At 41.5% G+C, this 24,699-nt stretch overlaps 1 protein-coding gene across 1 annotated transcript in view; it reads left to right on the top strand.

Annotated features, from left to right (window-relative positions):
• Positions 1 to 24,699, top strand: part of ADCY2 (adenylate cyclase 2) — a 440,039-nt gene that overhangs the window by 315,435 nt on the left and 99,905 nt on the right. The window contains exons 13-14 of the mRNA XM_074987859.1: positions 5,959 to 6,028; positions 9,877 to 9,974. Of these exons, the coding sequence (XP_074843960.1) occupies positions 5,959 to 6,028; positions 9,877 to 9,974 (168 nt within the window). The remainder of the gene's footprint in view (positions 1 to 5,958; positions 6,029 to 9,876; positions 9,975 to 24,699) is intronic.

Raw genomic sequence — 24,699 nt, 5'->3', positions numbered from 1 at the left:
GGGCACTTCAGTCTATCTGGCAACCCAAGCAAGCTGGAATAAGTGATAGGTGGTTGCTGTACAGTAAAGTTCACAAAGTTACTTATAGTACCAAAGGACCAGTCACTTACCTGAGGTCATTATGTGCCTTGGATTTCACATAAAGAAAATTGCATGTAAACAATCCTACAGTAAACTAAGGATTTATTAAGTAAGAAAAGAGTTATATTTATCCAAGTGAGGTGCAGTCTATGGTTTTAGAAGGTGACAAGGTTATAGCAACATGTTAGCTACAAATGTCTTTTGGGGTAACCCAGGTTAATACTGGGGAGCTCTGCTTCTGTTTTGTAACTGCAGTTCTATCAGCCGCAAAACACATCAACAAATAATCTTGTCAGCTATTTTTATTTCCTCCTCCTAGAATTTAAGCCAGTGGGAAGTGCCTTTTCATACATAGCTTGTTTGTGGTCCTGAGGGGCAGTTAACAAAATCTTTGTATTCTGATGTCCCACAGTGGCCCTTTTAGTTTAGATAGCCCTTTCTGATGGGCAGGAGATGATCCTTCCTAGCTAGGTTCACAGTTTCGGAACAAACATTTTTACAGGTACACAGCAAAAGCTTAAGTAGTATCTTATAATGCGTGTTCAAGAAATTATAAATGAGATTAATGAAAGAAACACCTTAGAAGCAGTTCATACAGACTAAACACATAGTTATAAGTCCAATAACTATTGTAACCATGCAAACACACAGGTGAAACACACCAGTTTCTGGCATTAAATTTGTCAGTACTCAGCAGCGGCCTAAAATCTTGGCAAAATTTGCAGCTTGTCTTCCAGCTTCACGGATACTAGAAAAGCTGGAGTCATGGAAAATGTATGAATTCCAGTGGATTTAGTTTATATTTGTTTGGTTTATATCCAAAAGAAAAAGAATGTTGACATACTTTAAAAATGCAATGACAAAAAAGGGGGGAGGGGGGCTAAAATCTGACAATAATCCATGAGAGAGAATTATCATATCCAAAATATTGCCTGCCAGTAACCTGTTGTAGGCACAAATACCAGTTTTCTTCATACCTCTGCCATCTCAAAATGCAAGGTAAGGAGATGGCCCTCTGCAGTATGTCCTGAATGTCATTAGGTTGAGGCTTTTTTGGACCAAAGTAGGGAATGAATTCCAAAGCTGACTGAATAATACGTTGACATCGTCCTTCTTTTCTATGGAGGAGACTCCAGCGTAAGCAGCACTGCTGCACACAGCAACGTTGCACAGGTGGAGAGGCAGCTTCTCAAGTGCGTAGTTGAGTATTTGAGACAGACCTTCTGATGGGGGGCTGGGGAGAACCAAGGTGCAGTCGCACCTGAGCCCGGCATTTCAGAGGGGCCTGGAGCTCTAACTGCCACCTCTTCCAAAGTAGCAGTGGCAGTGTCCAGAGCACTAGGCCCCTTTGAAACACTGCAGAGCACTGTGCTGCAGCAGCTCTGAGGGACTATGGGAAGGGGACAGGGCTGACTGCCCTAAGCCACACCCCTTAGGCTGGTGGGAAGTCAGACCCCCCTGCCACCTTGCCCCTCTGGCCTGCGGCAACTGTCAGCTCTGCTGATTTGGGGCTCTATGGGTTAAAAACAACACTTTAAACTTCAACCAGTGTGAAAGTCCTGTTCTTCTGCTACCATCTACATTAGAGTCAGTTTCGGAATTATTTTAAGGTGAATCTCATATAGGATACATTGTGGTTGTATCAGCGTAAGTATGAGGGCCCAAATCTTCACAGATAATGAGATGCCCAGCTGCCATTGAGCATTTTGACTAAGGTGACCAAACCATTTATTGCACTAGCAAGCTCCACACCCAAAAAAAACATTTGCAAACCGTAGGCCAGAAAAAGAAGGGGAAAAGTTTGTTGCTAGTGCACATGAAATAAGAGATTCTAAATTCATTTGTCTTCAATGGAATGCCTTTGTAGAATTAACAGGAGTGACAGTGAAAACTTATTTTTATTGGTAGTGTTATCAGAACTGTGTACGACTCTGGATACCTAAAAGAAACAGATCAGTTGAATTAGAAGGTGCAGTTCTTTTGGTTTTTGGTTTTTTTTTCAGAGTCACTTTTCAAAGAGAAACAACCTTTAAAGATTATGGTGAAGGTGCTGCCTGCTCACACTCCTCTGCATTCACCTTCCCTAAATGTTTCTGCCAAATGTAGTAACTGGACAATTTAATAAATGTACCTTTATTAATCAGTTGGTTCCTTTTGCTTCCCATGAAAATTACCTTCACTTGCCCTTCCTTGTAATTTCATTTAAGATGATAGTGCATTCCAGCAAACACTTGTAACTAAAATGTTTTTTTTTCTAAATCTATAAAGGGACCTTTAATGTGGAAAAATACTTATGCTACAAATTCTAAATTAACTCCCATTAATTGGAGAGCAAGATGAGTAGCCCCAGTAGCAGAGTGGCATGAGTGAAAAAAGGAATATTTTGCCCACAGAAGTGTTTTAATAAGATTGTTTTCAGGTAGAAATACTGACCCTAAATCTGTTAGTTCTCATGAATCGTAATGTCTAATACCCGTATATTATCTTGCATCATGAAGGTTCTTAAGTCACATTGTAAACAGCAATTTTAATTAAAGTACAACAATGTACATTTTTTGTGTGATCCTTCTGCCAGCTGGAGCCAGCAGCAGCTGGGGCTGGGTTCAGTATCTAAGGCTATATCTATGCTAGACGTGGAAGTCAATCACAGAATCACAATCTTACCTAAGCCAATTGTGTAGCTAAAATCGATGTATCTCTGCTCAGCTAATTTGTCTGCCATAAGAGGGGAAGGTCGACAGAAGCGTTTCTCCCTTCGACCTTCCTTACTCCTTGCCTATCGCAAGGAGTACAAGGATTGACTTTGACCCCTGAAAGCGTCATTTCACACATTCCTGAAATCAAACCCCAGAAGATCGACCCTCAGCAGGTCGATCTTCCGTGGTAGTGTAGATTAAGCCGAAAGGTTACTTTCCATTGGTCCAACACAGAACTGGCTCAAGCCCCCACCACTTACCTGGGAAATTCACACACCATCCCTGGGCACTTCTACAAGGCAGTACTTCCCCATTCTCAAGCATAGAATCTGAGAGTTGAAAGAGACTTTTTAATAAAAGGAAGGAAAGTTACATGGCATTAATTAGGGAAAACATTACAAACAGGGCTCGTAAACATTTCAGTTAAAAAAAAATAGCCCACACAAAGTAAGCTGAGCAGTGTCCTTTCCCTCTAAGGCTCTTATGTCCAGCAACCTACATGTTTCCTTCTCATGCTCAACCCTTTTCTGCACCCCTATGGGGGAAGCACTGCTTCAGATCCTGCTTGTAACTGTACAACTAACGTTGCTGTCTAAGTCTCCAAAGATAGTAAAAGAGCTAATGTGTGAAATTCTGGCCCCATTAAATTAATATTTTTGTTTAACCCCTCCCTCAGCATTCCCTAGTGGCTTAGGTGGCTCCCTGCTTAGCATGCTGGCATCTACAAATCCAGTTCTTAGGTGCCTGAGTACTAAAGATTCCAATGAGTGTCAGGGTGCCTAAAGTTAGGTGTTGCAAAGCTGAGCACATGCTCGCAACTGAGCACTTTTAACACTTTTTTTTTATTATTTACAGATCAGCAGACTCGTCCTCATTAAGTCTAGCCAGTTGGAAAGAGACAAAATTAAAATTGTACATTATTCCAAAACAATAAAATCACCCAGTGAATTAAATGTGGACTTTCAGAGATAGACCTCTTTATTTTGAAATGGTGTTATTTCAGTAATCCGTTAACTAGAACTTTCATAACTTCTACATATAGCTACAAAAAAAGCATACTGTGCAACCTCCTTGCAGCTGTTTGCATTTTTACATATTTTTGGTCTGTAAGTAGGAAACTGTGGTTCAATAACTAATAAAAGGCCTATGTGAAAGAGGTTCACATGTAACAGATGAGTGCATCTCAAACACAGAACCATCCAAACTTTCTAAATGACCTTTTTTTTTTTTTTCCCCGCTTTTTGCATATGGTGTAAAATAGCCATGAAATGGCATGGCTATGTGTTCTGACATGCTAGTTACAGAACGTTATGTTGGACAGAATGAACTCAAGTTCTGCCCCACCTGCCGGGTATGAACATCTGTAGAATGGATCATTAGTACAGAGTGAAGGGCCAGCAGCGAGGCCATTTACATGAAGCACTTTGTAATGCAAATCTCCCTCTGGAATGTTTTCATGAACCATCCACATACAGCTCATTCATTGAAATATACGGGGTGCAGGTGAGTGGGGGATGCAAGCCAAGTAGAAGAGTGGAAGTGCATAAACATCTATTACAGTCAATGTGATTTAGTTGATCCATTCTGAAGCAAAATAACTGACTTTCTTCAAAATACATAAACTGACATCTTACTTTACATTGCTCTTTGCAGTGTTTTGGACCCAAGATATCAGAGAGACAAGGTGGATGAAATATCTTTTTTTTTTTTTTTTTGGAATTAACAAAGCAACTTTTGTTGGGGTGAGCAGGTCTGGATCAATCTTACAGTGGGGGTGCTAAGAGTCTTTGAACCAAACTGGAAACCATGTATGTAATGGAAATACTTCATCAGGCAGTGCTGCAGCAACCTCCCCCTCCCCTCAGTTGCAGAATCTATGAGTGAAAGAGACAAACTTTCAAGTTACACACAGCTGTTAAGGTCTGGGAAGGGCACTCAGAGTGTCACTAAACAATTGCAGCCCACACTTCAAGTCTATGTCTACACTACACTGATCCTTCAAAGAAGTTCTTCCAGAACAGACCTTCCAAAAAGCTTTTGAAAGATCGCATCCGGGCACAAAAAAGGGGATCGAAAAATCGATCTGCTCTTCTGGTAGAGAACATCTACACAGCCCCAGCTCAGTCAGAAGAATGGACCAGAGACAGAAAAATCCAGCATTTTAAGCACTGCTCTTTCAAAAGAAGGGACACAGAGTGTCTACACACCCCTTTTTTTTTTTTGAAAGAATCTTTCAGAAAAGAGGCGCTCTTTCTGATCCGGGAGCAGAAAAGGGCCTCTGGAAAAAGGGCTGCACTCTTTTGATTTTTGGATCAAAAGAGTGCATTTTGCATGTAGATGTGTTGCCTGTTCTTTCGAAAAAGGGCTGGATTTTCTGAAAGAACTTGCTAACGTAGACACAGCCCATAGGGACCACACCCGAAAAGAACTCTTTCCCAAATCCCCTCTTCTGAGTTTCAAACCACCCATCTCCAACTTAACCATATTCATCACTAGAAGCAAGCTCCCCACAGACCAGAACGTCCCCACTCATGCAAAACCTGCCAATGTATCTCCATAGCTACCAACTAATACCCCCAGCAACACACTTTTCAGGATCCATAGTTCATACACATGCCTACTAAAGGTGTATCTCATACAGTGTGCTACATGCCCCAATCATCACTGTCTGGGTAAAATCAGACAATCACTGTAGTCCCCAGTGAACTCACACAAAAAATATGATAAAAGACAAAAATACTGGTTTACTTGTGGGAAAACACTTTCTCACAATGATAATTTCAGATTTGACCTCTCAGTCGTGATCCTCAAAAGAGACATGCACAGCACCTTCAAAAGACGAGTGTTGGCAATTAAATTCATAACTCTGCTAGACACTAAAACTCATAGACTTAATAACGATGCTGGATTTATGGTTTAGTACAACAATCTGTAATGCACTAACCCCCACCTCTTGCAATGTCTTATCTATTTATGCTAAACAATCTGTTCCACCTAGTCTTTAGCTGTGACACTAAGTACCTTTTCTAGTCCTAAATAAGAGTTCTCCCACGAACAGAAAATACTACTTCATCCTCCTTGTTTTTCATACTTCACAGCTTTCCAGTGATAGGAAATAAAAAAAGTAGTCCGCTTTGGAGCCCTTTATAATGTTTTGTGTGTCTTTTTTTTTTTCTTCCAGGCAGTGGCTTAAATCTGAAGACATTCAAAGAATATCACTACTTTTCTATAACAAAACTCTGGAAAAGGAAGTAAGTTTTCACCTCAGAACCAGTGATTTTTGTATTTCAATTCAAATAAGACAAGACATTTGTTAGGGAATTAACATGTTTTGTTCTTAAAATGCTAACTCTTGTCACCTGCTTCTTTTATGTTTATATTGGCTTGGAGAAAAAGAAATGAAGCCTGTAAAAGTCCCTGACTCTTAAATAAGCTATTTCTGAATGTCTCTACATAGTTTCAATAACAACTGATGCTAATGCAGGAGACTTGAGACTACACAATTCAGTGCATGCCATGGTGCTCATCATAGCGAATATTTATGTTAGTGGCTAATATTAGTACAAAGTGCTGCATATGGTGTGGTAAAGTTTGAGAGTAGATAAGGGTGTGAATCTGATTTTCTTTCCTAAAGGTTGTTGTTAAAATAGAGTATGATAAAAAATAAGTAAAAACCTGATTTCTGAACAGATTAGAAAGCATGAGTGTTATGTAGGTAAATGAGAGTGTTTTCAATATAAAAAATGCATATTTCATCACATTTCAGTTTTTGTTTTTAATGAAAAGTAATTTTATAACACTTTATTCCTATTTCACAACTTTGTAGATATTGTTGTAAATGTTTTTCTTTTTTGTTTGCTAAATTACACCATTTGAGGCTATAACATGGTGTGTATTGGCGAAAGGATGATAGTGAAGAGTACCATAATTCATCATGCTCTTCAGGATGCTGAGCCATGTTCCCCATAGGTGCTATTCTTCAGTTGCTGGGTTCCCTGTTGCCAGGGCACATAGATAAGTGTTCCACAGCAGCGTTCTCCGATGCAGCTGGGGACCTGAAGTGAGACAAAGAAAGAAGCTTCTTTCTCATCCACAGCAAAATTACAAAAGGGGCCACAGAAAGTTTTTTCTTTACCATCATATGTTCATCTCCTCCAGCACTCTCCTTTCCTCTGGCTTTTATAGTCTTAGGGAGGAGGGAGCCATTCCTCTATCCCCCAGCAATGTTTTGTACTCCTTTTACTGGGGGAAACATGCTTCGAGTGCCTCATGTAAAAAAATGGGAGTCTTGAGTAGGAATAGGCAGGTTATTATGCCTCTATATTTGAAGGTGATGTAACTGCTGCTGCAATACTGTGTCCAGTTCTGGTGTCCATGATATGAAAATGTTGATAAATCGGAGGGAGCTCCAAGAAGGAATGATTAAAGCATTAAAAAACCTCTCTAATATTAGTAGTAATTATAGTGGTATTTTCTAAGAGCTCAATCTATTTAAGTTAACAAAGAGAAGGGGAAACTTGAATACTGTGTTTAATTACCTACATGGAGAACAAATATTTGATAGAGGGCTATTCGGTGTATCAGAGAAAAGTATAATGCAATCCAGTGCGGTGGAAGCTAAAGTGCAACAAATTCACACTGGAATTAATATGTACATTTTTAACACTGAATTTAATTAACCACTAGAACAATTTACCAAGGGTTGTTGTGGATTCTCCATCTCTTATCATACTAGAGGATCACTGTGGTCCCTTCTGACCTTGGAATATATACGAATCTTTCTGCTGGAGAGAAAGTAATGAGTCCTGGTGATTAGAGAGTGAGCAACCACACGCTGTCTTATATTCTGTCTTTTATCTCCCTTTCTCTGTTCTCTTCTGCGATCTCTCTCTCCCCCCGCCCCCTCATTCTTCACATGGATAGTGAAAGTGAATGAGTTGTGTGTGGGATGGGAGAGGAAGAGAAGGAGGGAAAGTGCAAGTCATTTTGAGTGTTGGAGAGAGCATTGTATGCTAGGCTTCAGTTCTACAAACACTTATGCATGAGTTTAACTGCTGGAGTAGACCTGTTAATGGGAATACTCTGTACTTCAAGTGTGCAAGCCTTTGCAGGGTCCAAACTGCTCAGGGCAGGGACTTTATAAAATATATATATATATATATAAACCCTCGATTTTACAGACCCCAATTTAGTGGACTGCGGGAACAACAGACATCCTCCCCAGTTCCCAAGCTTTGCTGGGGTCTGTAAAGCCATCTGCCCCCTAAAAAAAAAAAGTTAAGACACTTACCACTGCCACAGCCTGGAGGAGCCGCCATCTCCTCCACCAGAGCCACCGTGCCCTCTTCCCACAAAAGGTGGGGCACGTACATGGGCTGACTGGTGCGGCATGTACATGCCGCACCATCATACTGATGATTTACTATATCTGTTCAGTGCTGAGTGTAATGAAGCCCCAGTCACTGAATGGAGTGCTGCTTGGTTACAAATAATGATCCTTTTCATATCCAGCTTTTTTAAATATCTTTCTTCACTTTTATTGCCAATGGGATCATCTTGCTTCCTCCACTGAACTCAGTGAGAGATTTGTCACTGACATCAGTAAGAGAAAGATTGGGCCCTACTTGACCTGAAAGAAATGAATAGTAATGAGAGAAACAGTTAATGTAATTGAAGAAGCTAACCACATTATATTTTGCAAGCCTGTAGAAGTATGAAATATTAGAACAATGTGTCAGGGAGATCCAAATTTTACTGTGAGTTTATAACAACAGCTCAAAGCCTTAACTGTTCAGTGGTTCTATTAAAATACTACAGACTTCTTCAACAGCTGCAACAACCGAGTCTATCGCAAATATATTCAGACATATGCCTTAAAGTTCCTTTAAATCTTCTCATAGAAATTGTATTTAATGTGCCACTGAATTCAAGAGTGCCTTGGGAAGAAAGTCGGCTAATGCAAATTGTGGGCTAAATTCTATTCATAGGCATGCACTCTGAATTCTGTGCATTTATTTTAGGGTTGAATTTGACGTTTATTATAAAGGCACAGCTGTGTGCTTGCAGTTATAAAGCACAACTCATCCACTTTTAATTTATAAGGTTTGCCTTTTGAGCACTTTTGAACTGACTTATTGAACCATTTTGCTTTAATTACATTTATCCTGAATTCCTAGACCCTGAAAAATATTAATACTTAAAGCACTTATTTTTAGAGTACTTTGTGGTATATACTTGAGATATTTTTATTTCTACCTTGCAAATAGTACATTTCCTGGGACAAATATTTTACTTCTTATTTATATGTTTTCTGCACACATTTGTAAATAAAAGAATGGGATTGCTTGCACATAATTCGATGACATCACATTATTTAGCATAACTCTGCCAAATTTCAAAGACTTACTGAAAACAATGGGCACGTGAGAGCTTGCAGGAAAAAAGATCACAAAAATCTTTCCTAATGAAAAGTGCTAGGCAACCTGACTGTCGAGGTCATTGCTTATTCCTTCTTTCGGCTTAAGGTTACTTCTAGACAAATTGTCAAGTGTGTTGTAACACCTTTGCCATTAGCTATAGTTGCACAGAAATTTGAATTGATTGGTAATTTCCCATCCATTACTTTTATTTATGGCTGAAGTTTGGCACACTTGTTTTTATTCAAAGGAATTAATTGTTTTGGAAATTTAGAGTCAAAATAGTTCAGCCATTTTCAAGAAAGAAAAGAATGAAAATTTGAAAATTAATTTAAAAATTGAAAGTTTCTAGAGAACTTTATTCTCTCCCCTAGGATGTTTAATTATAATTATGTTATATGAGTAGGTACAATATATGGTCATGAATTTGACAGAAGCACTCTCTAAGGTTTTGGGAGGGTGGGGGCAGAAAGCAAAAGTTTCAGTGCTATGAATGGCTGTTTCTGGCTCCAAATATGTCATATTGTTTTGTGAGTGAGGAGAATTGCTGAAGAGAAAATAAATTTGAGTTTTGCCGAAAGATTTTCGTGTATATCTGCCTGCTTAAAAAGTATTCTAGGCTAATGGGCAATTTTGTCTATATTGGAAACTGCAGTTCTAACAATTTGTCATTTATTTTGTAGTACCGAACAACTACGCTGCCAGCATTCAAGTATTATGTGACTTGTGCTTGTCTCATATTCTTCTGCATTTTTATCGTGCAGATTCTGGTATTACCAAAGTAAGTAAATATCATTAAAATGGTCTAGCTTGTATCCAGTTCGTTTGTATTGCTACATATTGGATTATAAATAAAAATTATATTATCCTTCAACTATAGGTTGCTAATTTAGCGTTTGCAAGGATACACATGCTAATTCATGGAGAGTGGAGTGAAAGAGATATGAATGAGACTTCCAGGTTACTTCAGAGCTTTCTCTTTTTAAATATAATATTTAGATGCTGTAATACTTGCATCACTTTTGATTTATTTTAATTAAACCTTTAAAGGGGAGTAAGGATAAACTACAAATGAATGTTGGAAAAATAGTCAATACATACATAAATAATTGTAACTATACATGAACCTGTAGAATTTATCGTGATAAAATTGTTGTGGGCAAAGAATGCAGCATCAAGGTCTCTTAATGAAAGATACTTCACGTATATGCTATTGTGGTAAAACTGCGTCATTCTCTGTACTCCCTAATTATACCTTTGTGGTAGCATATAGTAAGATAATTTTTTTAAAAAAAGGTATTTTAAAATTACTAGATAATACTTATAACCACTGTCCCTGAATAATTAATATTATTTTTGTGATTGTTGATATGACAACATAAGAATGTTTATCTGACATTTATTTTATGTATCTGTAGGAATTTTTAAAGCTACATTTTAAGTAGCCACCATTCAATGCATACTGTACAAGGCATGAGAAAATATGCTTTTTTTGCTTGATTTTTAGCAAGAAAATCTGAGTAAAATTGTATTTGAGATTGTAAGTTGTTAGTTTTTAAAATGGAATACCGCTATCTAATGGTGCTGTATTTGGTTTAAATGAGCATCAGTGACAAAATTACCACTATTCGCTTACTACAACTACTCCTTATTTCTAGTACTCCGCGTGGAACATAGGTTATCTACAAGTCTTCTCCATTTCACTCTGTCCTGGGACAAAACTTGTAGCTGGCTCCAGGAGTCCCCCAGCTGTCCTTCAGTCTCAGTACACCTTCTCCATGTTGTCTGAGGTCTTCCTCTTTTGTGTTTTCCTTGCGGGTTCCATGTGAGAGCTTGATGGACTATGCTGGATGACGGTTTTCTGAGAGTGTGGCCTAGCCATCCCCACTTTCTTCTCTTCATTTCAGTGTCAGCTGGTTCTTGTCTTGCTCTGTTTCAAAGCTTCTTGCTTGTGACAAAATCTTGCCATTTAATGTGAAGAGTGTCCCTCAGGCATCTGAATGTCTGTAGCTTGTGATCTGAACACCTTTTAGTACACCAGGTCTAACATCCATAGAAAAGCACACTCTTCACATTTGTGTTGAAGATCAGTAGTTTCATCTTCACAGATATTATTTGTGAACTCCATATGGGACAGAGAGTCTTGAATGCAGCTGTTGCTTTCCCTATCCCGGCATAGATATGCTTATCTGTTCCTCCACATATGCCCATAATACTCCCCAAGTAGGTAAACTACTCCACATCTTCCAGACCATCCCCTCCCAGTGTGATGGTGGTGGTGTTTGACTGGTTGATCCTCATTGTCTTGGTCTTTCCCTTGATAATGCTCATTCCGGTCATTGAGACAGTTTTGTCTAGTGCTGTGATCTTTTCTTTTCATGCTTTCATGTTAAAGGTGAGAGGATGAGAGGGCCAACTTCACACCTTTGTTGAAACAATTAAAAAAACCAATACAAAGCTCTCACAAGAGAGGGTTCCCTCATTTGAGCTTTCCAGACAGCTCTGCATACAGCAGACACTACCACTAGATTCCTAGTGTCTGTAGTGGTAATGCAGCGTGAACCTGTCAACAACCATCTGGGTTTTCCCAGAGAGGTCCCAACCATCATCGAAGACCTTCCTCCAGAATGTCTCGATCCTTCACAGAAAATACTAACGTGAACTTCACTCCCTCAAAGATTCATGTGTCACCTTGTGTACTCTGAGCATCCAAACCATGTGTGCAAAACATAAATGAAACAGACAATTTGGTCACACAGGCTGCCTTGTAAATGGTTTTGAACATTTGTTCTCATAGTGGGACAGCCCCACAGCTGACAGGTTCCAGGACGAGCCACATACCACCTTCAGCTCATGGCTAGCAGTATTCTGCCCTCCATGGCGAGCCATCACCCCAATAAGTGGGTCTTAGTGACTGTACATCACCGATACTTCTCATGAGTCCACCTCACGCAAGACACACAACTTCTTCAACAGCTAGGAGCTATAGAACAGATACCTTCCGAGCACAGGAGAAGAGGCTTCTATTCCTGCTATTTCCTCATGTAGAAGAGAACAGAGGATTGGAGACCCATACTAGATCTCAGAAATCTAAAACGATCAGTTCTTTGTGAAAGATTCAGGATTGTAACATCAGCCACGATCATCCCTGCACTACAGAAAGAGGGTTGGCTGTCCACTCTCAAACTACAAAATGCTTATTTTCACGTTGCTATCCATCCATTGCACAGATTCGTGATAGTGAAATGACACTTCCAATATCGGGTGCTGTCCTTTGTGCTACGCACAGCTCCAATAGTTTTCTCGAAGGTCTTGGCACCAGTCACTGTATATCTAAGAACACAGGGAGTATCCTTTCCCCACCTAGATGACTGCCTAATAAGGGGCTACTCTTTAGCTCAGAACTAACAGACAACACCTGTGACCAAAACACCATTCTTCAATCTGGGTCTATACATAAACCTGTCAAATTGCACCCTCACACCATCTTGCACACTCAAGTTCATCGGGACACTTTTGGATTGCCAGACAGCCACAGCCTCACTACCTCTACACAGACTACAGGCGATCGAAGACCTTGTCATCACATTGCAGGTAGTCTCAGCATATCCACCAGACAATGTCTATGTCTCCTAGCCACATGGCAGCAGCGATCTTGGTCATGCACCATGCACTCCACTGCATGAGACCAATGCAGGCCTCATTCAGAGCAGATTTCAAGCCCTGTCCATCCACCTAGCAAAACACTGAGCCTCCCTGCTACAGTCAGTAGCTCCCTCAGCTGGTGGACTCAGCCTCAGAATGTATGCACAGGGGTTTCCTTCCATAAACCCTCTCCAACTATCTTGCAGATCACCAGCAACACAGTCTTCATAATGATGGACAGTACAGCAATAGTGCTCTGCATTAACAAATAGGGCAGAGTACACTCGAGACAACTATGCCAAGAAGCAGTGCAATTGTGGGAGTGGTGTGTCCCTGGACAAATGCGCCAGGTGGAAGCCTACATACCAGGCAAGAACAGTGTACTTGTGGATGACCTCAGCTGCAATTTTTCCTCCAAATCATGAGTGAGAAATGAATAAAGCCACCGTCTGCCACATCTTCCACAGATGGGGGGGTTCCAGCCATGGCTATGTTTGCTACAAGGGCCAATGCATGCTGCCTCCACCATTGCTCCAGACATGGATTTGGATTTGGCTGCAGTTTTAACAACACATGGAATGCACCTTCAAGCTGTGTCTACACGTGCACGCTACTTCGAAGTAGCGGCACCAACTTCGACGTTAGGCGGCGAGACGTCGAAGTCGCTAACCTCATGAGGGGATCGGAATAGCGCCCTACTTCGACGTTCAACGTCGAAGTAGGGACCGTGTAGACGATCCGCGTCCCGCAACGTCGAAATTGCCGGGTCCTCCATGGCGGCCATCAGCTGGGGGGTTGAGAGATGCTCTCTCTCCAGCCCCTGTGGGGCTCTATGGTCACCGTGGGCAGCAGCCCTTAGCCCAGGGCTTCTGGCTGCTTCTGCGGCAGCTGGGGATCTATGCTGCAGGCACAGGGTCTGCAACCAGTTGTCAGCTCTGTGGATCTTGTGTTGTTTAGTGCAACTGTGTCTGGGAGGGGCCCTTTAAGGGAGCGGCTTGCTGTTGAGTCCGCCCTGTGACCCTGTCTGCAGCTGTGCCTGGCACCCTTATTTCGATGTGTGCTACTTTGGTGTGTAGACGTACCCTCGCAGCGCCTATTTCGATGTGGTGCCGCGCAACGTCGAAGTTGAACATCGACGTTGCCAGCCCTGGAGGACGTGTAGACGTTATTCATCGAAATAGCCTATTTCGATGTTGGCTTCACGTGTAGACGTAGCCTCAGTGTATGCACCCCCACCGACCCCTCTGATTCACAGGATCATGGTCAAGATAAAGTGGGACAGGGCCCGGGTTATGCTACTAGCACCCAGATGGCCCAAAAAGACCTGGTTCTCTGAATCTCTACAGCTGTCCAGATGTCCCTCATATTGTCTCCCTCCTGTCTTCTCACTCTCAGCTCAACAGAACGGGTCTATCTGCCACCCAGCCATCTGTTGTGTTGTTCCTGGTGAGCTGGCTGATTCAGAGCTGCACTGCCCACCTCAGGTCCCAATGATCCTTGTAAACAATAGGCAACCTGCAGCAATGTACACTTACTCAAAAAAAAAATTGGCAACACTTCATAATATGGTGTCTTCCTCTCATAACAACACCTTCCTGCCAATCAAATAATGAATGCCTGCATAGGACCTCAATTTGGTCTTCAGGGCACCAACTGGCAAACCCTTCAAGCCCATAGCCACCTGCTCTTTGTTGGACTTGCCCATGAAAGTAGCTTTCTTTGTGGCAATCACCTCAGCACGAAGCATGGGAGACTTTGATGCACTCGTGTTCAAACCACTGTGTTCAACCTTTTATCAGGGCAAGCTAGTCCTCTGCACCCACCCAATAATTCCTCCCGAAAGTACTTACCTCTTTCCATAGTAATAAGCCGTTGTACTTACTTGTCTTCTTTCCCAAGACATGTACCAACTATAGGGACAGAGCCTTGCATACCCTTGACATCCGTTGAGCCTTGGTCTTCTACTGACACGAACACAGCCATTTTGGAAGTCTCCTCTGCCGAAAGGTCCCATGGCATAACTGTCTCCAGACAGAGGTTGTCCAAATTGATCTCAAGCTGTAGAAGACTCAACCACAATAAGTATAACAAAGAACCTCCGGTGGGCATTTGTACCCACTCCATGCATGCAGTGGACACCCCTACAGCCTTCCTCAGAGGTGTGTCCACTGATGACAGTTGCAGAGCAGTGACATGGGCATCCACCCAGATTTTTCACTCAGTGTTATGCCATACAAACCTATGCTGACTCTCAGACTGCATTCGGACAGTCTGTATGGTTATCGGCCGATGTACACCATGCCGAAGAACCCACCTCCAAGCAGTGATGCTGCTTTGTAGTCATCTAAGGGCGGAGCACCCACGTGGACACTCAAAGAAGGAGAAGAGGTTACTCAACCTGTGAAGTAACTGGAGTTCTTTAAGATGTTATCCCTATGGATGCTCCACCCTCCGCCTCTTCCACTCTGCTACAAATTCCTGCTTGGCTTCTGGGTCAGAGAAGAATTGAGGAGCTGGCTGCCTGCGCACGCGCAGTAAGTGCTACAGGCGTCTCGTGCCTGTGCCCCGCGTGTGCAGGCAGCCAGGGGAGGGACATTGCTACCTACAAATTTAGGGCCAGTGGGCACAGCAGCACGGATGCACCTAAAGGGGGAGCACCCACGAGGACAACATCTCAAAGAACTCCAGTTACTGCATCAGCAACGAGGGGTCCTGTGGCATCTTATAGACTAACAGAAATGTATGAGCATAAGCTTCCGTGGGCAAAGACCCGCTTCATCAGATGCAGGTCAGATGCCCACGAAAGCTTATGCTCATACATTTATGTTGGTCTATAAGGTGCCACAGGACCCCTCGTTGCTTATGCAGATCCAGACTAACACGCCTACCCCTCTGATACTAGTTACTGCACAGGGTGAGTTACCTCTCCTGCACCCCACCCTGGAAACAGCCCTGAATACTCAACTGTTGTTGGGTTACAGGGACCAGGTTCTTTATATCCAATGAGTCGTTATTACGAAGGGAATTATAGCAAGGGTGCGTTGCATTTTATTGGAAAGGCTCTTTTCTATCGCTTCAAGGGTGGGGGGACTGGAGCTGTTGTTAGAGCCCTGCTTGGTCCGTGGTGTGAGTAACTGGCTAACCATTCAAAGTCTTGTCCTAGATTCACCTTTGAATGACCGAACGAATTGTGACTGCTTAACTAAATAAGAACTAAAGAATTAGACCCCTTGTTATTGCAAAGCACTTGAAACATAGGGAAGTGTTAATATTATTCACATATTTTATCTCAGAGATCTAAGACAGTAAAAATAGACAATGCAGTTTAACTCGTTGTTGTTTCTGCTTGTGACTTGTTACGATGACTGGATAAAGTATAATAATGGCTTCCAGTGGATGATATGTAAATTATACAAATCCTAGTACTAGTGATAGAAAATTCTTCTTTCATTCCTGTTAGGAGCATTTAGCTGAAATTCTGATAATCAAGTTTAATTGCCTGTACTTCTCGTGTGCAATCTCAAACTTGCCAGAGGGTCTGCTAAGCCTCTAGTTCTGCAACAGAATCCCTATTACCAGACATTTTTTCCCACGTGAGAAGATATTGAAGTCAGTGTTACTCCACATATGTGTAGCAGTGTCAGAACACCGTTGAACAATAGGACACTAGAAATATACAAATCTGTTACTGTTTTTCTGTCACTTTTGTATGATGGATTATTTTTTTTCCTAAAAGATACACTGTGGTTTAAAGAATTGATTTGAGGCAGTTCTGTAGCCTGCATGGGGTCAGACTAAATGGTCACAATGGACCATTTCTGGCAGCTTTACATTCCTTAAATATTTCTTTTCTGTGAAGTTTCTGTTTTAAAATTTACAAAAGCATGACCATCTACATTTGAACATCTCTAGTATATGTCCAGCAAACACAGGGACTGCATGTGACCTTTCCTTTAGATATTTATTCCTTTCCTCTCTTGCATACTCCCCTTCAGACCCAGGGACAGTCTGAACCTTTCACAGTTTGCTAGAATATTGTTCATCCAACCAAATGAAAAGAAAGGTTATTGACATTTTATCTTATGCAGTTCCAATAAATCTCTACAACACTACACCATCTGGCACATTAACTTTTGTTTGATTGCAAAGGTTAAATTCACTTATAGGTCACTAGGTTACCAGTATTTAATACCGCTTTTATTTGCCCTTTTCTGTGTCTTAAATTGAATCATTTAAACACATTATTTGAACTAGAAGTCAAAAATATTTATAATTTCTCACAGGTGCTGTATTCAACATGGAACACTGAGAACCTGTATTTATAGTTCTCTGTTGGTGTAATCTCATATTCTCACCTTCGTGCCACAGAAAATGAAAAACATGTTATGATTTATCTTTTCCCCATGAAGCAACTGTAAAATATGTTTTCCTCTCCATAAGGGTACATTTTAAGTTGTAAAATCAGCTACATAACCCTTTATAAAATGGAAAAATTTCAAGAATAAAATTCATTACTTTGTAGAGTAAAATATTTGCTTCTGACTCATGTTAGATTAAACCTTTTGCATTGCACATTACAAAAATACAACGGAACAGAAAATAATACAGGAAAAATCTCAACATAAAAGACAAATTACTTTATAATATTTGGATCAAATGCTTCCCATATATGCATATGTCTAGAGTTACATGTATGTGTATATAGGAGGGCAAATTCTGACCTTTTTATCTTTGTTTATATTTCTGGATTGTGTTTATAATTTTTGTTGCAGTTTCAAAAATGGTTAAAGTTTAGTATTGGCCTGCATCCTGTTTTTTTGGAAAGGGAAAAAAACTGACTTTGAATCATTAGGAGATAGTATCACAGAGCTTAACAGGCCATCCCAATCATTAAATCATCCAGTCCTAGAGAATGCAGATGCAGTTTCAGTTCTCACTGTATATTTGTTAGTGATTTGCCAAATCTGGTTGTAAAAGTCCAAAGCACTTCCCTTTGGATTGTGTTCTACAGATGAATACCTGTCACTGCAAGAAAGCCTACATTTACCCTTTCTTCATTTTATCCTTTTACTCCTGGTTATATTATCATGGATCACCCTAAAAATTTCTTTTTTCGGGGGTTATAACAGCCTTCAAATATTTATGAACTGATGTGCCAGATGGTTGTAATCACTTTGACAAGCCATACATTTTTAGCTTTTTTTAATCTTTCCTCATAATAAAATCCCTCTATCCCATCATCGTTTTGTTCACCTTTGGACTCTTCCAATTTGTCAATCTCCAATGAAGTGCCAGAACCGAATGAAAATTTCCAGGTCTGATGGCAACAGCAGCATCGGGAGTAAATACTTCTTTCTGACTCTTGTTGTGTGAGTTCTTCCACAGAAACTCCAAATTGCTCTTTTTGTAGAATTACCAAATTGTTGTTTTATTAAATCACTGTCCACTATTTGCCTGTAATTAATTCAGCATTATCCCTTCATAGATTTCTCTCCCCAATATACTTATTTGCAGTTATATTTGCTCAGATGTATTCATTTCAAAGTGGTATGTCTGTAATGCTGCAGATCTCTTTGAACTACTCCTCGCTGCTTTTCAAACCCATAACAGTTTCATATGATCTGAAGTCCAGGTCCACAAAGGAACTTAAGAGCTTCAAAGATCTAGAATACCTAACTTCTGCACAGCTAAAAAAATTCATCGGAGTAACACTGTGATTCACAAAGCCTAAAGTTGGCATTCACGGTCTCTGTACAATGCATGGGGAGAGACAGGCAACTTAGAATGTGGCCCAAAAGAGCCAGCACACTAGACATGGAGCTGACTGAGATAGCCAATAAGAGATGTTTATAAGAGGGATGTGTCCCAAGTCTCATTCCTCTCACAGCATTCTGTACCAACATCTGGGCTGGAGGGAGACACCTTTCTCTGCCTGTGATCCCTGAGGTAAGGAAGATAGTTGCTTTCCTGCCTAGTCTAGTTGCGTAGGTGTGTTTAGAGGCCATCTAACTGCATCCAGAACCTCTGTAGTGAGGAGGAGACAGCAATAGTATTCCCTTGTAACCTTCAGCCTAGTGGTTGGACTACGAACCTGGAATGTGGAAGTTCCCCAGGTTAAAATTCTCCCTTCACCTGATTCACAAGGATCTGTCACCTTTCAGATGAATGTCATAATCCACTGGGTCATGTGATATTCTCATGTGAGGCTCCCACAATCTATCCTATTGAAATTCATCCCATTTATTACTAAACAAATCTGCGCAAGATACACTGGATACATAAATTATGTTTATAAAATCATCTAAGTTCTGTTTTCAGCTCAAGCACAGACTTCCTGTGTGACCCTGGAGAAGTCATCTGACTTTTCTCTGCCTCAGTTTTCTCATCTGTAAAATGAGGATAATGCTATACTATGATTATATACTATAATTGAGCAATATTTCTTAAACAATCAGTTTGAAGATGTAGAAGTTCATTATATAAAGTAACCATTACAAATAGCAGGCATTATTCCTCTGACTGGGTATTTTCTGCAGAAAGCAGACTTTGAGCAAAGCAAAGGAGGGTACTTCATCTGCAGTTCATACTGTACTTTAGGATGAATGGATTCAGTGCAACTTCTTGGCAGCCTCCGCCAATGAAGATCTTTTTGGAACTCAGGCTAGCAACTCGTGAGAGTGCCCCTGTTTATGTAAATTCAGAAGGAAACTCCTTTAAGTCTGTGACAGTGAATTGAATTCTTTTATTCTATTTCCACCACCCTACTGTTTAACTTGGAAGACTCTAGTGAAAATGAGTTACATAGAGAAAGCAAAATTGTTCCAATCATGATTCTGCAATTGCTATTTTTGCAGTTCCCAACCTAAATAGCTAATCCAGAGCTACACATGACTAGTTACAAAGACAATTTTTACTTTTCTGTCTTGCTTAAAATTTAACATATTCTTCATAAATTTAGGTCAGATAGCAAATTGACATGCTTATAAAATTATGGCATTTGTGAAGATCCTGTTAGAATTAATTCTATTTAATAAAAAAATGAATTAATGCCTTATTTAATGGGTATTTTTCTGGCTCTCAGTAAATATTTAAAAGCTTCACATTCTGTACCTTTATAAGTGAAGCAGGCACATGGATTTTCACCTGTCATAATCAAAAGATAATGGCAGAGGTGTACACAAAGCAGCTAACAGCTTTTGTGGACAGTTAAGTACTAAAGCATTGCATTGGCAAATGGGTTGTGTTTGGTAATAACAAAAGTCATTTGCAATAAATTTACTCTAGTACAAGGGAAATATATTCAGTAAACTAGATGATAACAGAAGAATATTTTTTTTGTCCTCACCCATAACTATTTTGGATTTGAAGACAATCTATACCTTGAAATCAGTGGCACCACTATGGGCACCCGCATAGCCCCTCAGTATACCAACATTTTTATGGCTGACGTGGAACAACACTTCCTCAGCTCTTGTCCCTAGCGCCCCTCCTCTACTTGCGCTACATTGATGACATCTTCATCATCTGGACCCATGGAAAGGAGGCTCTTGAAGAGTTCTACCATGATTTCAACAGTTTGCACCCCACTATCAACCTCAGTCCACACGAGAGATTCACTTCCTGGACACAAATAAGTTATGGTCACAATAACACCACCCTATACCAGAAACTCACAGATCTCTGTGCTTACCTACATGCACCCAGCTTCTAGCCACATGATCTATTGTATACAGCCAAGCACTAAGGTACAACCACATTTGCTCCAATCCCTCAGACAGAGACAAACACCTACAAGACCTTTACCAAGCTTTCCTGAAACTACAGTACCCACCGGAAAAAGTGAAGAAACAGATTGACAGAGCCAGATGTGTACTCAGAAGCCACCGGCTACAAGACAGGCCCAACAAGGAAGACAAGAGTACGCCACTGGCCATCACATACAGCCCCCAGTGAAAGCCTCTCCAGCGCATCATCAGTGATCTACAACCCATCCTGGACAATGATCCCGCACTCTCACAGACGTTGGGAGGCAGGCCTGTCCTCACCTACAGACAGCTTGCCAACGTTAAACAAATTCTCACCAGCAGCTATAGGTCAACCACAGTAACTCTAACCCAGGAACCAATCACTGCAACAAACCTCAGTGCCAACTCTGCTCACATATCTACACCAGTGACACCATCACAGGGCCTAACCACATCAACCACATCATCAGAGGCTCATTCACCTGCACATCTACTAATATAATATGTGCCATCCATGCCAGCAATGCCCCTCTGCAATATGCATTGGCCAAACTTGTCAGTCTCTAAGTAAAAGAATAAGTGGACACAAATCAGACATCAGGAATGGTAACATAACAAAAACCTGTAGAACACTTCAGTCTCCCTAGCACTAAGTAACAGATTTAAAAATAGCCATCCTGCAACAATAAAATTTCAAAAACAGATTCCAAAGAGAAACTGCAGAGCTGCAATTCATTTGCAAATTTGACACCATCAACCGAGGACTGAACAGAGACTGGAAGTTTGTAAGGCATGGGATGTGCAGTCCTAGGGTTGGGGATTCTACAACGACTACCTCTAAGAGAAGAATACGGGTGGTGGTGGTCAGAGACTCCCTTCTAAGAGTGACAGAGTCATTCATCTGCCATCCAGACCTAGAATCCCAGCAAGTTTGTTGCTTGCCAGGAGCTAGAATCTGGGATGTTACTGAGTCTCCACCACAAATCATTAAACCTACAGACTATTACCCCTTCTTACTTCTCCATGTAGGAGCCAGTGATACAGCCAAGAGCGACCTTGACGAGATCATGGCACATTACGTAAGCCTAGGAAGAAAGATCAAGTCATATGGATCACAAGTGGTGTTCTCGTCCATCCTCCCTGTGGAAGGAAGGGGTCTGGGTAGGGATCATCGAATCGCAGAGGTAACTGCATGGTTGCGTAGGTGTTGTCACAGGGAAGGATTTGGCTTCTTTAACCACAGGATTCTCTTTCATGAACAAGGACTGGTAGGAAGATATGGGATCCACCTAATGAAGAGAGGAAAGAGTATCTTTGCGGGCAGGCTTGCAAACATAGTAAGGAGGGCTTTAAACTAGGTTCATTGGGATGGTGACACAAGCCCTGAGGTAAGCGGGGAAGGAGTAAGGAACAGCCAAGTAGGTTTCCTGGGTGGACAAGAGAAAGTGGGCCAATCAGCCACTTCTCTAAGGTGCATATACACAAATGCCAGAAGCCTAGGGAACAAACAGGAAGAATTAGAGGCCCTAGCACAGTCAAAGAAATATGAGGTGGTTGGAATAACAGAGACTTGGTGGGATGATTCGCATAACTGGAGCACAGTAGTGAAAGGCTATAAACTGTTTAGGAAGGACAGACAGGGGAGAAGAGGAGGAGGAGTTGCTCTGTGTGGGAGGGAGCAGTATGATTGCTCAGAGCTCCAGTATAAGGAGGAAGAAAAACCAGTTGAGTGTCTTTGGATTAGGCTTAGAAGCAGAATAATACAATTAGGAATATTAATAGGAAATGGCAACCAAAGCAGATGGCGATCAAAGATGAGAAGGAAGAAGTGCTCATGAACAGGGAGAAGATTGTGCAGCGATGGACAAGATATTGCACAGATCTATACAAAGCACATATCTATACAAAGCACAGTTGGACCCGAGTGTCTCAGAGAGACTGATTGAAGAATTGAAAGAGATATCTCCCCAGAGCATCGAGAGCAAGACTGATATTTCAAAGGAGAAAGTAGAAAAAGCAGTGAAACGACTAAAGAACAAGAGCCCTGGAAATGATAAGATCACGGGAGAGATGATCAAATACGGCGGAGAAGGCAAGATTCAGGAAATACACCGACTATGTAATATAGCATGGAAAGAGGGGAGGCACCTAAGGGATGGACAAGATCTGTGCTAGTGACAATATCCAAAAAAGGAAGTACATTGGAGTGCAAGAACTACAGAATGATTGCCCTAACGAGTCATCTAGGTAAGGTGCTGATGATGATACTGACTGAGAGATTAAGATCACAGGTAGAATAACATATAGCAGACAAGCAAGAAGAGTTCAGAAAAGATAGAAGTACCATACAGCAGATATTGGCACTAAGACTGATAGTGGAGAAACCTCGCCGAAAGAACAAAAACGTATACGCTTGCTTCGTTGATATTCAAAAGGCATTTGACAGTATAGATGAGGAAGTGACTTGGGCGGTGTTGGAGTCATATGGGCTACGTCTACACGTGAAGCCTACATCGAAGTAGCCTATTTCGATGTGGCGACATCGAAATAGGCTATTTCGATGAATAACGTCTACACGTCCTCCAGGGCTGGCAATGTTGATGTTCAACTTCGACATTGCGAGGCACCACATCGAAATAGGCGCTGCGAGGGAATGTCTACACGCCACAGTAGCACACATCAAAATAAAGGTGCCAGGCACAGCTGCAGACAGGGTCACAGGGCGGACTCAACAGCAAGCCGCTCCCTTAAAGGGCCCCTCCCAGACACAGTTGCACTAAACAACACAAGATACACAGAGCTGACAACTGGTTGCAGACCCTGTGCCTGCAGCATGGATCCCCAGCTGCCGCAGCAGCAGCCAGAAGCCCTGGGCTAAGGGCTGCTGCCCACGGTGACCATAGAGCCCCGCAGGGGCTGGAGAGAGAGCATCTCTCAACCCCCCAGCTGATGGCCGCCATGGAGGACCCAGTAATTTCGACGTTGCGGGACGCGGATCGTCTACACGGTCCCTACTTCGACGTTGAACGTCGAAGTAGGGCGCTATTCCGATCCCCTCATGAGGTTAGGGACTTCAACGTCTCGCCGCCTAACGTCAAAGTTAACTTCGAAATAGCGCCCGACGCGTGTAGCCACGACGGGCGCTATTTTGAAGTTAGTGCCGCTACTTCGAAGTAGCGTGCACGTGTAGACACAGCTATGGAGTGGATAGCAGACTAATATGGTTGCTGAAAGAGATCAATGATAATGCGGAGGCAGTGGTGAGAACATGTGGGGAGTTGGGAAGTTGGTTTAAAACAAGTAGAGGTACAAGACAAGGAGATCCAATATCGCCAAGTATCTTCATCACACACCTGGAGAGAGCGATTTACAAGGTCAAGGAAGAGGTAGAAGGGATATCTGTGCACGGGAACAGAATTAACAACTTGAGGTTTGCGGATGATATACTTATCATTGAGGAAGATGAGGAGAAGCTAGTGAAAACAGTGTGGGTGTTAAATAAAGAAGGGAAGCGGCATGGACTGATTATGAACATCGATAAAACAATGGTATTTGGAGATAAGGAAAGAGGAAGGAAGGTCAGTGTGGATGGTATTGAACTAGAAAATGTAGAGAAGTTCATATATCTGGGGAGCAACATAACGTATGATCTAGACTGTAAGAAGAAAATAGTGACTAGAATAGTGAAAGCAAGAGCGAGTTTGAAGGCAATGGATAAGATCTGGAAAAGCAAAGCAATTAGCTTAAGAACAAAGCTGGGCATCTTGAAAACGTGTGTATTCAGCAGCGTTGTATGGATGTGAGACATGGGTGATAATGAAAGATTCGAAAAGAAGAATATTGATATTCGAAAGGAGTTGTTATAGAAAGATTCTGAGAATAGGATGGATGCAGAAGGTCACCAATGAGGAATTATATTGGAAAATACAGCCGAAAGAGAACCTGCTGCAGAAGGTTATAAAATGGAAGCTACAACTATTTGGACATATTTGCAGAATGAACAACTAACGAAAAATCAAGACCCTAGTATTCGGCATAATGGATGGTTCGAATAGGAGAGGCAGACCCCACAGAGAATGGATAGATGATGTAGTAGATTGGTGTGGAGCTGGTCTA

Source organism: Carettochelys insculpta, chromosome 2, assembly GCF_033958435.1.
Source record: "Carettochelys insculpta isolate YL-2023 chromosome 2, ASM3395843v1, whole genome shotgun sequence".
Lineage (NCBI taxonomy): Eukaryota > Metazoa > Chordata > Testudines > Carettochelyidae > Carettochelys > Carettochelys insculpta.
Note: the sequence above shows the minus strand (reverse complement) of the source record. Positions and strands in the feature narration are given on the sequence as shown.